Source organism: Micrasema longulum, unplaced genomic scaffold (genome assembly GCF_059751315.1).
Source record: "Micrasema longulum isolate JH-2025_06_02 unplaced genomic scaffold, ASM5975131v1 h1tg000888l, whole genome shotgun sequence".
Taxonomy (NCBI): domain Eukaryota; kingdom Metazoa; phylum Arthropoda; class Insecta; order Trichoptera; family Brachycentridae; genus Micrasema; species Micrasema longulum.
Window position 1 is genome coordinate 144746 of NW_028278079.1, and position 17226 is coordinate 161971.

Here is a 17226-nt window from a genome sequence, read left to right on the forward strand (position 1 = left end):
ATTTTACTTTTTGGTACGTAGTAATTTACTTTTGAGGAATATCTTGTTATTATTTCCTGTTGTGTTCTTTGTTTACTACTTATAACAGTTAGAGATCTACTATATTATAACAGTTAGAGATCTCCGACCTTTGATAAAATAGTAAGGGCCTTATTATTTTTAACTTCCAACTCCACACGGATAGTCATGAAGGTCAATAATTATTTAAAAATGTTTTACTGTGCGTTTTTTGTATTCCCGTGTCCATCTTGTTTGGTACAAAATGTATTGTGCCTTATTTTAGCAGTTTTTTTTTACTTACTTTATACTAAAATATTTTTTTTCTTGTATTTAACTGTATATTTTCTCCTCCTTATTGGCCCGTTTCTCTCCATTGCTGAATATGGGCCTCCTACAATTTTTTCCAAGTTTTTCTGTCCAGGGTCCATATTCTAATGGGTAGTTAAAATTTATCTTCAATTTATATCAAGTAAAATTAAGTTTTCTGTATGAAAAATATAATATGTTTACAATCAATTTACCAAACCTCAATTGACTGAGATAAAAACATAAAATAAATGATGATTTTTTTTTTGAAATGTGGGAAAAATAAACTGGGATTTAAAAAGATATAAGCGGTTCTACGTTTGAGGGTACTATTTGCAAACCCGCCAAAATCCATCTTTCTTTATTTTGAGCAAATCGCAATAAATTGATATAATACTTAACTTCAACTTTTTTTTGTACTTCAATTTTTTATTATAATCAGTAAATATTTTACACGTAAGCAGTGATGACATAAGCATGATTATGTCAAGAAACAGTAGTGAAATAATAAATTTAAACTATACATTCCAATTTTACAATACTCGAGTAGAGGTTGCCATGTTTGCAACAAACCCGACAATTTAAAAGTCAAGTTCATACAAATAATGCCGTATTTTTGACTGACAATGTTATAATTACTGTAAAAAAATTTATTCTGAATAAGTTTCAATTAATATCTCACTTTTTTTAGATTTTGCCAGGTTTGCAAGTAGTACCCTCGTATATATTTTAACAAACGCTTTATTGATTTTAGGCGTTGAAGAAGTGGCCTCATTACTGAGTGGAGTGGGGCTCCACACGTGTGCCCTAGCGCTGCGCACCCGCCACGGAGCCCCCAGGGCCCCCGCTCTAGCCTCCCTGGCCTCAGCCTGCGCCTCCCTCACTGAAGAAACTGACGCTGACGCATGGAAATGGCTCACAGAGAATGATATTGCTGGTAGTGTTACCTTTGCAAATTTTTGTATTATCGGCTCGGTATGAGCTTAACCAACAAAAATTTATATTTTCAATCTGACCATTTCAGATTCCAATTAAACTTCCAGGGACCATTCTTCCTAATGATATAAATAATAGGAATATTTTATTTTTTTCTCAAATCTTGATAATTGAGAGTTCTGTTGTTGCAAGTTGAGAGAGGAAAAGACTGTAGTTAATGATAAAGTTTTTTAATAAATTTTATTTTTATTTCATTATTATTACTATAGTTTTTTTTAACAAATAAAGTGGTGATACATTAGTCTGATATTTAAAGGAATTGTGTTTAAGTAATATAAGGTGGAAGAAAAAGTAATTTCGTATTTCGCACCCTTTTTTTCCAACTAAGTATATCTCAGCCATTATCGGTCACATCGGATCATACGATACGGCATTGTAAAGGTGTGAGTGTATACTACAAACGCTTCTTTGACAGTATTGCGATTGGTGCGCGTGAACTATCGTGCGTCGAGTATGGAGGTCTCAAAGGAAGAAATTAGCCATATTTTACATTTTTACTACCCGAAAGGGAAAATGCGTCAAAAAAGACCAAAAAAATTAGCGGTGTATACGGGGCCGATACTCTTTCGGTTCGTGCTGCACAACAGTGGTTCGAGCGATTTCTATAATTATAAAGCGAAAGCTATAATTATTGACCCATGATTTTAGTTTATTTCTAAATATTATTGTTTTTTTATTGTAATGGCCGTTGTTTTCTTGAAATAAATAGCTAAATACTTTCTTCTATCGCGCAATGTTTCAGAGCTATGCGTGGGCGAGCGTAGTGCGTCGGGCGCGGCGTGGCGCCTGCTGCAGGCGCTGGTGGGGGGGGCGGTGGCGGGGGGCTCGCACTGCGGGGAGTCCCGCTCGTCCGTGCTGCACGCGGTGGCGGGACGCCTGCTGGCTGCGGGGGCCTTCCTGCCCCACTGGCTCATGACCGACTTTCAGGTAATTATTACATACATTTTAACTAACCATCTAATTTATTCTCAAAAAGTTGCATAGTTGCGTGTTCTTTTTGTTCAGTTTCTTGCATTTATGTTTCTTCATGTAACTGTTGTAATTGGCTTAGGCCGTATATATATAATAAATAAATAATGCTTAAAACTGACCGGTCCACTAAAACTTCAACTATCCGGAGTGCCAGACGTTGTACGGATATGCAGATGTCTGGATAATTGGATTGACCATTAAATTAAGATAATGTTTTGGAAGAAAACACAGAATTTACTCTAAGACAATTTTTTTATTGCTTTTGAAATAATACAGCGAATTGGAATCATCAAAACTCACTTAAACATGTCCAGCAAGGTAAAGTTCTTCATTTCATAGGGAGAATATGATAGGGATTGATTGAGGGTATCAGAAGCAAACTTAGGAATCTCCATTGAAGGAGTTACTGAGATATTTGCGAAAAACTATGAAAATGGAATTGTGAGATTTGTAATTATGCTTCACCAACTCAATGGAGAATGCTAAGTTTGCTATGTCAAATTGTACAATGTTTTTGCAAGATTTAGATACGGTTTTGAATTACGAATAGTTTATTTTGACATCAATAACCAATTTTCCATTTTGGTGGAGATTTCTAAGTTTGCGTCTAATAACCTCAATTATTTGAATTTTTGTTGAAATTATGGATGGAAAAAGCAGATTTAAATAGCTTATTTTTGTAATGAATAGCAGATACAACAACGTTTGAGTATGTCCAAATGCTTGCAGACTGGCTGAATTTCTTCCCTATTCATATTTAAATTTATTCCAACAGAGAGGAAAAACATTTTTGAGAAGGGAATATGGAAGTCTAGGCATTTACAGGGCTTATGACCCAGTCATTCTCTCACCCACGTGATAAAGGTTTCAGCTCTTTTACTTCACAAAAGTCAACAGATGGAAGAGTTGAGGAAATGTGGATGTTCAAACATGGGCAGAATGGTGAATGTTACGTTATGTTTGTTTAAGGTGTGTAAAGTAGCCACTTTAACTAGCCAATGGCAGGTCATAAGACCTGTAAATGCCTAGACTTCCATATTCCCTTCTCAAAAATGTTTTATCTCTCTGTTGAAATAAATTTCAATAGCAGATACTTTTATCATAATTTTCTCAAATTATTGGCAAAAAAATTGTGTTCTAAAATTAGCACTTTTTCAATATTTCTTGATATCTATCATGTTCTTCCAGTAGCCTTTATTTAAATTTAAAATAAAATGTACACCCACACATGGGCCATGCCTTTGTGGGATTTTTTTTTGTGTTTATGTAATAGTTTTAAATTTATGTATACCCATTGTAAAAGGTAATGAAAAAAATATAATTTAAAAAAATAATAAATTGCTTTGACGAAGAAACTCGTTTACGAGCATTTATTTGTTATTATAACATTTCCTTTACTTTTTTTTTCTTGATGACGTTCTGGATATTTGGTATTCCTGATGACTGAAGTTCTACTGAACTGGGAATAAAAAACCCGCAACTTACCGCCATTAACTCCTTCAGTGGAGACTTTTTTACATCTAGTGCCCTCATTATATATTTACTTTAACCCAACACACACATTTATCCCTCGCATTGTTGTATCGGCAGGAAGTGGACGCATCGTCTCTCATCCGGCTGCTCACGCAGTACGGGCGGCTGACGGAGGCAGCGGCCGTTGCAACGAGCGCCCTGGGGGCCTGCGCCCCCCCTCCGCTCCCCTCTCGCGTGGCCCCCCGTCCGCCCCCGACCCCCCTGCACGCCATTGACTCGCTCCTCAAGGAGCTGGACTACCAAGCCAGCTTGGGGGACGTCACATACGCGCAGGTAAATAGAAAAATAATATCAAATGTATATTTGAAGCACTAACTTTGTGGTTATTCATATCATAAATAATATTAATATTAAAAATAATAATACGGTAAATCCTCGTTTTTATGTTCCTCAATTTTACGTTTTGCCGCTTTTTACGCCGAAATGTTTAGGCCCCATTTCTTTACACACATTCTCATTCGAATATCCCCCCAATTAACGTTTTTTACGTTTTTCATAACCTCAGTTTTGCGTTGAAAATTTTTCAAAACTCATTTGATCTGTCAAAAGACGCCGAGCCGCGCACCGCCGCATTTTCAAAAAATGGTGAATAAAATCAAGGTAAATAAAAAAATGTGTAAATTGTTGTCTCAAACTAAATTCAAAGGAGGGGAAGTGTAATTGACCATTTTGTTTAAGTGTCTATTTTGACATTTCACTAAATTGTGACATGCAGTATTTGCATCAATAAATTACGATGCAGAAAGTTCGAAAATTTGACAGTATAAATATTATTTCAAGTTGTAAACATAATATGGAAAGAATATAGTTTAAACAGTTATCATAAAAATGTGAAACAGTTTTGCCCCGATGTAAATGACAGTTGAAATTCTGTGGTCCCATACTAAAAAAGTGATACCGCATAAATAAAATTTCCCAATATTTAGGGATAAAATCATTGTATGAATTTTATGAAAATTAGATTTTTTTTTTCGTGTTTTTAAAGTTAATTACCTAGGTAAAATTATTTAAACATGTTTTCTTTAATTCAATTTTTTTTAAAAACACATTAAAGTATTGATTGAAAAAATACAAAATATTTTTGATGAAATCATAGGTAAATATTAATAATCTGCAAATGACAGTTTTTACAATTTTTCTGCTGTATATTTAGTATAGTCTAGTAAAATAATTATATTTTTATGTAATTTCTTTTTTTCCATGCATTTTTCTTTTCCTGACTTTAGCGTTTTCCTCACTTTTACACTTTTTTTGTTGCTCTCTAGGAAAACATAAAACATGGGTTTTACTGTATTTAAAAGTTGTAGGACTCTCCGTTCAAATTGAATAAAAATATGTTTTCAATTAATGTAGAATATATTTTTATTTAGAATCATAGTAAAAGACTAATTAAAATGTCTACTTTAAAATAAAGAATCTCCTTCCTTGAACACACAAAAACTACCGCATCGCAGCAATTATCTTATTTTTTACTATTGTTTTGCCAGCTGTGACCTCGTATCTTTTTCCCGCAATTTATCGAACACAGAGCCAAATTGTGATTTTGAATATTCCATTCTATTGAACTCATTTAGGAGAAAGAAAGGCCTGAACCTTAAAACTGGTTGTCTTACCTTCCATGTGACAAAAATAATCCAGATAAGCTGCAGTCGGAACACCAATCCAGTGCTTTATGCGTCACTGGGTGCGGATAGGAAATTATGATGTGTCGATTTATGTATCTTGACAAAAAAAATAATACCGAGATTTTTCTGTTACAGTGTTATAAAGAGTTAGATGACCTTGTGAATTCACAATGCCAGAAGGTCCAACGCGCATGGGACAATATCAAAGAGATTCAGATCAGTTAGAAGGAAGCGTGGCCACCAAATCCATTATTAATTTTAATATATTTTCATGTGATTTTCTGTTTCATTTTGTTAACACCATTATTATTACAAAAACTAAAAAAATATTTTTACCATCTCAACTTTTTTTCATGCACCCCCGAGAAAACACAACCACAAAAAAAGTGTAGTTTCTCAGCCCTTTGACCTCTATGCGAATATGGCCGTACCGTGTATGTCTCAAATGGTTTACGCAAAGCAGTATAGACGTGCATTGTACAGCGCCACTTGTCAAAAATCTTCCATTAAAATTATTCATAAAATGGACATAGCAATGCCATCTATGGATGATTGGTGTAAATATTTGGAAAAAAATCAGGTTTCTTTAATTTCTAACACTTTTTTCTCAATCACCCACTTAATTGAAGGTTAAAATTGACAAATATGCATAGACAGGGTCTACGTTAAATGCGTACCGAAAGAATGTGTTAATGTGTTTTGACGCTGTCCGAAGGAGTTTAGATAAAAATTGGGTTGTTGACAATTATATATTTCGCAACCCAATTTTTATCAAAATGAAAGATCGTCACAACACACTACCGTATTCCTTATGTGCACTTTGAACGTAGACCCTGACCATACTTATATTTTTATCCATATGTATATTTTATTACCTTCTTTAACGGATATAATAATTTGGAGGCAAACATGTTGATTTTTACAATTAATCAGATATTTTACGTATAGATATTTTCTGCCATCTGTATGTATTAAATAATAATAAAAAAAACCTACATTTTACATTCTAATTATATATTTTTGAAATATTGCAACATTTTCAAATGAACAATAACTTAAAATGAAATTTATTACGGCATTGCTCTTATTAGAGAATAAATACAACCTTGAGATGATTTTTATTTAAGTTTTATTAATTATGGTACATGTTTAAATAAAATTGTTAAAAATATGATCTTAATCCACAAGAAATCAGAATTTATATTATTCATAGACGTTTTCTTTTTGTATGTAAGTATCCTTCATAATGATGAGAATAGCCGCCGTTAGTATGATGAACATGAAAGGGGCCACATGCATCTGCCTGTGGCTGGTCAGCCCCGCTAGGAGAGCCCCCACGAGGGCCCCCAGCCCTACCAGCACCATGAGGGCCAGAAAGCTGGACTGCGCGCCCTTGAAGCGAGCCCAAGGGTAATCTGAACAGGAACATAATCCCATCAGGTTTTGGGGGAATAACTTTGTGATGATCTTCTCTATTTATATATATTTAATTGCTGTCATTAACGTATCTATCTTTATTAAGAGTATCTACAGATCTAATTTTACTATATCTTTGGATCTATCTTTATTCAGGACATATAAATCTATATTGATTTGCTGAGGGCATGTATGGATTTACCTTTTATTGGGGGTATCTATGGATCTGTCTTTATTGAGATTATCCTGTATTCAAACTAAAGATATTAACTATTTTTTTCTATGATACATTTTGTTGCCCTTTAACAATAAGGAATATTATTATTGTTTTTTATATTTTTTATTTCCTTTTTTAATTACTATAAAATAAAAAAAGTACCTTATAATTTTTTACAGAATATTTTCTTTTCTCTTATATTACACGAAAATATTATACCTGTCTATTTATAAACAAAAAATTCATAAACATTTCTTGTATCCACGAACAGGCCATGCCTTTGTGGGATTTTTGTTCACTATTTTTACGGTTAATATGTATTTCATTAACATGTATCTCATTGCTATGTAATTATTCTTTATTATTTTAATACTCGGTTTTACCTCTTATGTATGTATATTGTAAAAAATAGAAAAAAAATCTATGGATGTATCTCTGTTATAAATATTCATAAATAATCCACCTGCAACTGTCGTTGCGAGTTGTTTAATCATTTGCACTACGCTTAAACATTGCTATATCTTAAGATATTAGAACAAAGATGAAGAACATTTTAGAGAAGGTAATATAGAAGTCTAGGCATCTACAGGGCTTATGACCTGTCATTGGCTGGATTAAGTGACCACTTTGCACACTGTGTAACATTCGCAGCTCCCCGGGGAGTTGAATCCAGTCCTTGTCAACGAAAATTTGGACAAACTCAAAATATTGTTAATAAGGTTTTATACATTGAAAAAATAAGATTTTCAGGCGTTGCCTAGTATGTAGGTGAAATAATTCAATTAGATTAATCTCACCCTCATAAATAAAGGTTTCAGCTCTTTAACTTCACAAACATCAACAGATGAAAGAATTGAAGATTCCTTCAATTGTATTGATGATAATCATGGCTGTTCAAATATGGGCAGAATTGTGAAATTCACATTGTATAAAGTGGCAGCCAATGACAGATCGTAAGCCCTGTAGATACCTAGACTTCTATATTAGGTAGAGAAGGTTCTCTGAAATGTTCTTCATCTCTGTTGTAATTTGTTGATATAAACAGCTCCCCAGGGAGTTGAATCAAGTCCTTGTCTACAACAATTTGAACAAACTCAAAATATTGTTGATTGCTATATCTGTTACTAAAATAAATTATTTTACAGGAAAAGGCATTCTCTGAAAAGGCATTTTCGTGACTTAAACCACAGAAAATATAAATTAACATATTAATTACCTTCGCTGTCGTTAATATTGTGGTTTTGTAAGTTTTTCAATGTAAAATTTTCATTGTGGGAGTCAGTGAATTGAGTTGAATTAGGAAATAACTTACTACTGTCACTTATAAACATACTGAGAACTTCATACACTTATCTTCGTGAACTTGACGCACAAATGTATTATGAAGAATGTAAACCCGCGTGTGTGAACTTCAGAATTAAGAAATAGTGAAAATGATAAAAAAACATATTTTTCATTTTCCTTTTGTAATATCGGTGATTCTGCAACACCCCATAACCATCAATTGATTTTTTTGGCAAGGGATCCTAAAAGGCATTCTGGTAATATATATTTTAATCGACCAAGAATGCCGCTGGTATCAGAAAAACTATCCTTATTAACAGTAAAAATAGTAATTAATTAAAACTAACGGCTCTTAGTTCCTATAATAAATTTACTGAAATAAAATGTTTTCATATAAAAAACAGGTTACGTGGTATTGCAGTATCGTTGACGAAATGTCTTTGAATAATATCTACTAATTATGTTTATAATAACGCAGTTATATTTATGATTATAATAATGACACATAATCTCTTTATATACACGATGGCAGGAAATGGATAGCCCATTTTAAATGTAGGTATGTTTTAAATTAACCCTAAATCGAGAACAGCTTGTCGAAATGTTTGTAGACGACTGGTTGCCTAGTATGTGAAATAATTAAAACATAAGAACTAGGGTTTGATTCCGAATGGATCAAAAACGTAATTAATTAAAACAGAATTTACATCTTCAAATGATACTCAAATTTATAGGATATAATAGTTTAATATTTTCAGGATAAAATCCTTTTTTTTAATTTATAAAAGTTTGTCTACATAAATTCTCTAATACAAACTGATTAAAATACCATTAGTTATATGTTTTTTTATGATAAGCTGAGTAATATATCTTGACCTCTGTCCTTTCTCACTTATGATTGTCTGAGGTGACCTTTGGATAATCTCATTAGTACTGGTTGAGAAAAATAAAATGAAAATGGATATAAATAAAAATGGCATGTCACATCCTAGCAATAAAATTTGTAAATTATTTAAAAGGGTTGACTTAATTCATTTGCTAGAAGCCATTAGTAAAAATGCATCTTATTTTAAATTATGGACACATTTTGATACATGGTTCGCTGGTTATCTAGTATCTAATTTTTTGTCTATGGTGTCCTTTTCACAGAAAATCATAATAGTGATTTCAAAATTTATGTACTAAAATTGAATCAACTGTTTGTGTGGAATCACCAGAGACTAGGGAAAAAGGTTTTTTCTGGCTAATGTAGAATTGGGAAGGACAGATTTCCGGATGTTTGGGGTTCAGTTGTTATATATATTTTGTTGTTCCTCTATCAAGTCTAGACATATACACCAGAACCTCTTATTATACAGTTTCAAAATAACACGGCACGGAAATGAAATTTAAAAAAAATTGAACATTATTTTAACTATCCCTTTTTAAAATTCCCTACATTGCTCTTTTATTTACTAGGCGGTTTGTGGGCATATAAATGTATGTATTTATAGCATTTTTTTTTTTATTTATTAAAAATTGTTTACAAAATAAGTATATACACCGCAAGACAAATAAATTTACGAGTTCTCAAAAAAAACTAAAATTGACATATAATGAATTATTCTTGATATTTAACTAGTTTTTTTTATATTGTTTGACATATGTGATGACTACTCGTTATTTCAAGGTTAAAATAAAAAATCTTACTCATGAATTGTACTTAGAAATTGCCATTATATATCAGGTATCAGATTACCCGAACCTTAGAGACCCATAACGGTTCATTTATGGTCGAGTGTTTGTGATGGAATAATAAAAGACATGTTATTTTTTAATTCATATTTAAGAAGTAGGTTCTTATCGCTTTATTTTAAATTAAAGTATTTTACATTTAAACATATTTATAACATTTAAAAATATTTAGTACTTAGTGAATTCACCTTTATTTTTTATAACATGTAAAATTCTATTATTTAGAGAAGCGTAAAGCGAATCTAAAATTTCTGATGTTATTTCTTCTTCCCAAACTTGAATTAAGTTTTTTTTTAATTCCTCAATGTTTTTTGATTTTTTTTTCCCGACTTTTTTTTTCATAATCGCCCATAAATTTTCTATCGGGTTCAAATCAGGGCTATTCCCGGGCCACGTCAACGATTTTAAGCCAATTTTCTCCTTGAATTCATTGATCTATAAAAAAACAATAAATTATTTATCATGTGGTCACAAAATGCATTTAAAAATATATATATTTGTACTCACAGTGCGGGCTCTATGGCACGGCGCAGAATCGTCCTGAAAAATTGGGTCCGCGGTATACTGCGTAATGTCCTCGATTGTTGGAATAATATGTTTTTTTAACACTTTTTTGTACTGAATGGCATTCATCGTACCCTGTACAAAATTTAGAGGTCCTAAACCGTATGCTGTCATGCACCCCCAAATCATCACGTAGGGTGAATGTTTAACGGTTCGAGTGACGCACGACGGATGATATCTTTCCCCACGTTTTCGTCGAACTATCTTTCTGCCGTCTGGACCAAAAAGGTTGAATTTTGATTCATCAGAGAAAACAACATTTTGCCAATCCTCCAAGGTCCAATTCTGGTGCTCTTTCGCCCAATCCAGTCTAGCCTTCTTCATTTTGTCCGTGAGTAATGGTTTCTTTGCGGGACTCCGTGCTTGGAAACCATGCTCCAACAGCCGCCTGGACACTGTTTTTACTGAAAATGTTGATGTGCTGGTAGACTGCACCTTTGCGTGTATTTCAGGTGCCGTTAAAAATCGATCGCGCATAACAATTTTTTTTATTAAGCGATCATCTCGGGCAGATGTCACGCGCCCCCGTCCGCTTCCTTTTTTCCGTTCTATGGATCCAGTTTCTTGGATTTTTTTAAATAAAAACCTCACTGCACCTTCTGAATACCCAACTCGACGAGATATTTCACAATTAGATATGTTTTCTTGCGACAATGTGATTATTTTGGATTTTATCGCAATCGACATTTGCTTTGCACTTTCCATGATTGTTGTGTTATTTTCACTCAAACGCGGGTAAAACAAGACTGTTGAGACATTTTAAAATGTAAATATTGTAGAAAGGTGACACATAGTGTCCTTAATTTATTAAACAAAAGAAAGAGGTATCGATAAAGGATTTCTTAGAAAAAGGGTTCAGTAAAGTCAAGGGGCGCGGTAGCAGGTAAACTCGTAATTTTTTTTGTCTTGCGGTGTATTTACGAATGTTTTGTGCATACATAATTAATAATAACGTTTATCGAAAAGAGTAAAAACTTGCCTATCATACGTAAATGACACCATTAACCCGGCTCGGCTCCTGGGAAATAAGTCACCTGCCAGTTCTCACTGGAGTGATTCTCATTCAGCTCGTCCCCATCGCAAGGGTGGACACCTTTCACTTCAGTAGACCGGAGTGTTTAGCTAAGTTAGCTAAGTTTGGGTGAGAACCCAGTATAACAGGGTATAACGCGATCCCCTGCCCAGGGTTACGGGTGAATACCTGAACGGCTGTAATGGCGGAGACAAAGTGCATCAAACAAGTGCAGAAACAGGCGAAAGGGGCACAAATCTTCTCTCAGGCCACCCGGACATACAACGGAGTTAGGCAGGACGTTGTGTTGAGGATAGTAGCGGAGAAACAACAATCAATGGTGGCATCCAAAGCCCCTGTTAGCAAACCTTAAGACAAAAATAATTTAATTTAATTTACTCTCATATAATTTTAAACTCTCTGTCCTTACCTCTGTTTTGTATAAATACATTGAATTTCTTAGTAAATATACCAGTCTCGAATATGTCATGAAAGCGATGAAACCGGTCACTGGATATTCCGAATTTATAGATTAAAGTATCACTATTCTTTTATTTCTATAATAAATTACAATGAACTTCCATCAAGCAATTTCTTACAATTTTCACTTACAAACTTGAACATCTGAATAAGAGAGAGCATGAAAATAGAACTCGTGACAAGGAAGCCAGAGACGCTGTTCTGTGGCGGGTGTTGTGTAAAACAGATTTAGTCTGTTGATGACAGTGATGGGGGACACACGTGCGTAATATGAGCGGCGTATTTATGATTGTTAATTTATTTTGCTATAACAGGGCTAAATTATACATTTATTTGCATAAATTATGGAAAAGGAATTATGAAACGGTATGTCTGCATGTTTTTTTTTTCTTTTCATTTCTAAGGAATATTCTAAAATTCAGACATTTGTCTGAATTTTAGAATATTCCGTCTTTTACTAGTGGTAACACGATGTTACATCACCGCGGGCAAAGGGATTATTTATCTACAGTCTTTTAAGAGTTAAAAAAGTTGTGTATGGATGTTTTCTATAGATTCACTTCATTTTTATGTATTATTTTTTTACTTGAGTTCACATACATACCTGAGATACTATGATTCGATTTACTATTAAATATAATAAAATAAAACAAAGCATTTTAGTACAATATCATTTATTATTCATAATATTACACTTTGTTAAATAAATACAAAACTCTATAATATACAAATAACCAAACACATATAAAACTATCCTATTCTCACGGCTTATTATTTGATCACAATTTTTCGGACTATAAGAAAAATGTCCTTAAAGATTACATTTATATCATATTATAGGAAAGTAGAAATTAGAAGTATGGGTAACCTACATATTCAATATTGAGCAAGTTTCAATATTTACTCTATAAATCTGCACCTTTAATGAAACACATTTTTCATTATCTTCTCTTGTTTTAAACACAATGTTTATTGAAATAATTGTAAAAAATATACACACCAAAATATGATAAACTTATTTGTAATTCGTTGATTGATATTTAGAATATTTTTCGATAAGAGTATATTGTCCTAGAGTTATATATTGTGGGTTTCTCCAAAAAATTTTGACGTTACAAAATCGTCAATGGTAGTTCAATACCGCAGAAAAACCATTTGTCAAAATGTTTAGGAGGAACAAAAAACCTTGCAATTTTGTAAAAAAAAAGTTAAAAAACAAATTTAAATGCAGTTTATTTTGTGTTGTTGATTTATAGTACAAAATTCATTTTTACTATCGTATGCGTCTATGCGAAATGCGAATACAAACAATTGAAATAGGTTCTGGGTCAGGGGTTATCACTTTTAAAAAGGATAAATAGCTTTAATAAATAACGAAGTTAATTGTGGGCAGTTAACTGCCCACAATTGACTCAATGTGTAGCGGCTAGTTTAAACTAATTTAAACGTATTCACTGAATTACCTTTACGCAAATCAAATACGTCTCATCCGCTGTATTGGATTTAGGGATATACGCAGTATTGCTTGCTTCTTTGGTGGGGATGATTCATTTGATTATTGAATTTAATCGAATGGAAAGAGCCTATTGGTTAATATCGAAATTTAAATACAGCAATCAATGTGGCTTGTCCCATTCAACTAAAAATGCCAAAAAAACAATGTATTGAACATATATAGATGATAAACTAAAGTATTAAAAATGGAAAAATAACTTTATTTCAATATAAATATAACTTATTTTCCTTTTTGTATTTTGGAGTTTTAATTTTGCATTATTATGCAAACATATTTGTAGGATATTAAAACCACTTTTACTTTAGAAAAAACTGGCCCATTACTATAATACTATCTCGAGACTGGCAAGAGCACACTTCAGATATATTCACAAAGCCACCAACATGCACAGACTTATAACATACTTTAAAACCAAAACTGTAATGACATAAAATATGATATAAATAGCAGATGTATAATAAGTACTGAGAAACACGTACTACCACACCACGCATACTAAACTTCAGTTTATTTGTATTTTGAGTACACAATAAATATTTTTTTAATAACAACTTCTTCTTTCTTACTAAGGATTAAGAAAAAAACACAACTACCAATGTACCCTAAGAACTTCTCTGAACTAAGTCAAATTGAAAAATCTACCTAACTAATTGCATGTCAAACAATGGAATGAAAGATAGTTAACATTATTATTAATACACAAACTTTGTGGCATTCCATTTCGTTTTTTTTTTTACACTTTGTTTAAATCACCCAGAAGCTTTATAACCACAAACTGCACTAAATATTTATAAAAAAACGAAATATTCCTGAATAAAATTTGTTATTTTATGTGATTTTTAACTAAATAAAGAAGCAGTCAATCAATATAAGTATTTTACTAATTGAAACAATATAAAATCATTGTGGTCTATTATTTTTTTTATCAAAAGCTCTCGTATAATCAAGTGTCAATAAATTTGGTTAAATCTATACACAACCAGGAAAAACACTTTCCATATGTATTTATTTACCTATTCAAAATTTATTTGGTGACCACTAATTTGCTTAATATCTTACTGATAGTTCACCATATTTAAAAAGCATGTATTAAACTACTAAAATAAACGAAACATGTTTTGAAAAAAAAACTATTATTTGCTACTTTCAAAATATGAAAACAAAAACACAATTCATTTTTTCTTTAATTTTTCACAGCAAATTGTGAAAACATGTCATGTAAATACAAAAAAAAACAGTTTAAGGCTGTAGTCTGATAAAAAGTAAGATAACCACACAAATTTGCCATTTTAAATGCTACCTTTTACAAAATAAAATAAAGAAAATAAAAATTAGATTCAAAAAAATCATTTTCTAAGGTATTTCTGATTAAAAATATAATTAAAAGTTTTATAGTAATATAAAATTACTTTTCAACCAGCAGATTACGCCTCTAGAAATTTAGACTAAACTTAGATACATTGGTACTGGCTACACTTAGATACATGGGGGCCCATCACATAGATCTTCACAGGTCGCAGTAACGTCTGGAGCTTAAAGCCACTTACCCCCACCTCTAAGAATAAGAATAAGATCTGGTACAAAAGTATTTAAGTAAAATTTGATCTAATCATTCGCAGATAATGGATTAAATAAATAATAAATAGAAGCAAAATCTTAAATTGTTTTTTTTACACAAAATACAAACAAGCCCTTTTAAATCCACACTAATTTTGTTGAATTTTTCATAAATTCTATGTAAGTTAAATTATGCCTTCAAAAATTGTTTAAAAAATTTATAACATTTTGGTTAAAACCCTTTTTAATGGATTGTGTTTTTATTTTTTTTAAGAAGAATATTTTGGTTGTAAATAATTCATTTCTACAGTATATTTTTAGCTAAATTTTAAAGTTCATATCGGCCATTCAACGGCTTTATTAAATGATTACGAATTAGCTAAAACTTTAAGTTTGAATTAGAGATTTTATCAAAGCAAGCCTAGCTGTTGATGTAAAATTTTACAGCTTTTATAAAGAGAAGGTTTTAACATACTAATTTAACTTTTGAAATAATTGTTGTTGCCAGTTATTGTTTCATAAAAATGTTTAATATTAAAAAGCCATAAATGCTTGATTACTCCTGTAACTGCAATTTACAGCAGATTTGTATCTTATCTTTGTTCGCCTAATGGTGTAGAGATTAACGAGTTTTTTAGGTAAAGGCCCTACTTCGTTGCAATATTTCATAGGCCTTGGACTGACACCTGAAGCGTAAGACTGATCACCACATATCAAACTATAGAGATACCTGCTCTGTAATTGGTCTACCAGAGAAGATATATTATCTTATGACGAATCATTTTGACCCATAGCCCTTAGCATCTTGTGCATATTGATCACTAGTGCTTTAAGAGAATCTTATGATTTTTCTTCATGAGAGAGAAGACGAAGCGCGCGATCTTCTCATATGTAGCAAACATGAGGGCTGCGGTGAGGACGGTCTGCATCAACTTGGCCTCCAGGCCTCGGAACAGGCCGAGGAAGCCTTTCTCCTTCACCAAGTTCAGAAGGAGAGGGAGGGCCGCGCCCTTACTGGGGCCCTGAGCCCCGCGATGCCTGAGGCGGGCCTGTGCTACCTGGAAACAGAAAACAACGAATATTTTATTTTTATAAACTCCTTTGTAAACGTTTACATGAGGTGTGGTTTGATATTTAATAATTAAAAATGTAAATAACAAAAAGGCATAAATTCTTTCAATCATCATAACTCCCTTATTTATGGTGATTTTTAGTTTATGGTCATTTATAGTTATGGTGATCTATACTTTATATTATTTTATAGTTATGGTGATTTATAGTTTATGAACATTTGTAGTTTATGGTCTTTTATAGTTTATGATCATTTATAGTTTATGCTGTTTTGTAGTTTATGGTGCATTATAATTTGTGGTTCTTGAAAGTTCATAGTCCTTTATAGTGGAATTGTGCCCACGTAGAAGGGCATATACCATACAAATGAGAAAAAAACAAAAAAAAGTTTCTTTCTTTCATTCATTCAGACGCCGTGGCACGGTTGGTTAGACGGCCAACTGTGAAACCGGCGTCGCGAGTTCGATTTCCGTCAGTTGCAAGAAAGAAATCCAAGAAATATGTTTTTATAAATTGTCCTGGGTGTTGTGGAGTATTTTTCATAAAATCCTTCCATATCCCCTCTTTTCCGCCTGCTGACAAGCCTCAAAATAGAGGCTTAGCGGGTCATTCCTTAAAAAATAAATGAATGTATGTAAAATGGTATACATAGCAATGAGGGATACCTCGTGGCAATCGTTGAATTTTGTGAAATGAGCATTGTTTTATTTAAAAAAAAATAACAATGAAAATTGACTTACCATTCTTTGGTAATACGTTTTTACCACGTGCGAAAAAAAAACTTAACCATTGAATACAATGATTATGAACGCATATAAGCATTAAAAAAATGATTTCAAAGTTCCCCAGAGTCCTGCCCTATAAAGGGTTAATAGACCTTTGCCAAAAAGTTTTTGTTAAAAAAAACTAAATTTACATAATACGATAATTCAATTTATGATTT

The 17226-nt window shown here is 32.4% G+C and overlaps 3 protein-coding genes across 4 annotated transcripts in view; 1 reads left to right on the forward strand and 2 right to left on the reverse strand.

Annotated features, from left to right (window-relative positions):
• Positions 1 to 5772, forward strand: part of Nup160 (nuclear pore complex protein Nup160) — a 31660-nt gene extending 25888 nt beyond the window's left edge. Inside the window, exons 23-26 of the mRNA XM_088231503.1 lie at positions 1061 to 1243; positions 2045 to 2229; positions 3865 to 4080; positions 5568 to 5772. Coding sequence (XP_088087629.1) covers positions 1061 to 1243; positions 2045 to 2229; positions 3865 to 4080; positions 5568 to 5657 — 674 coding nt within the window. The 3' untranslated portion in view covers positions 5658 to 5772. The remainder of the gene's footprint in view (positions 1 to 1060; positions 1244 to 2044; positions 2230 to 3864; positions 4081 to 5567) is intronic.
• A 772-nt stretch (positions 5773 to 6544) lies between these two features.
• LOC148278361 (uncharacterized) lies at positions 6545 to 8795 on the reverse strand. Of its 2 annotated transcripts, none has more exons than XM_088231517.1 (2): positions 8282 to 8795; positions 6545 to 6847 (listed from the first exon to the last, which is right to left on the reverse strand). In XM_088231517.1, the coding sequence occupies exons 1-2, from the start codon at positions 8394 to 8396 to the stop codon at positions 6636 to 6638; spliced, it is 327 nt and encodes a 108-aa protein (XP_088087643.1). In that variant the 5' UTR covers positions 8397 to 8795; the 3' UTR covers positions 6545 to 6635. The 2 variants fall into 2 exon arrangements, with proteins under 2 accessions (XP_088087643.1, XP_088087644.1); XM_088231518.1 differs by having other exon boundaries at positions 8378 to 8788.
• Positions 8796 to 15493: 6698 nt separating this feature from the next.
• PMP34 (Peroxisomal Membrane Protein 34) overlaps positions 15494 to 17226 on the reverse strand; it is a 46224-nt gene continuing 44491 nt past the window's right edge. The window contains exon 5 of the mRNA XM_088231522.1: positions 15494 to 16270. Within this exon, the coding sequence (XP_088087648.1) occupies positions 16034 to 16270 (237 nt within the window). The 3' untranslated portion in view covers positions 15494 to 16033. The remainder of the gene's footprint in view (positions 16271 to 17226) is intronic.

What these genes read in the sequence shown, in the direction of transcription:
- LOC148278361 (XM_088231517.1), bottom strand. Translation starts at nt 8,396, where the DNA reads ATGTTTATAAGTGACAGTAGTAAGTTATTTCCTAATTCAACTCAATTC. An exon ending in CAATATTAACGACAGCGAAG is followed by an intron (nt 6,848 to 8,281) that starts GTAATTAATATG and finishes GTTCCTGTTCAG; the next exon opens with ATTACCCTTGGGCTCGCTTC.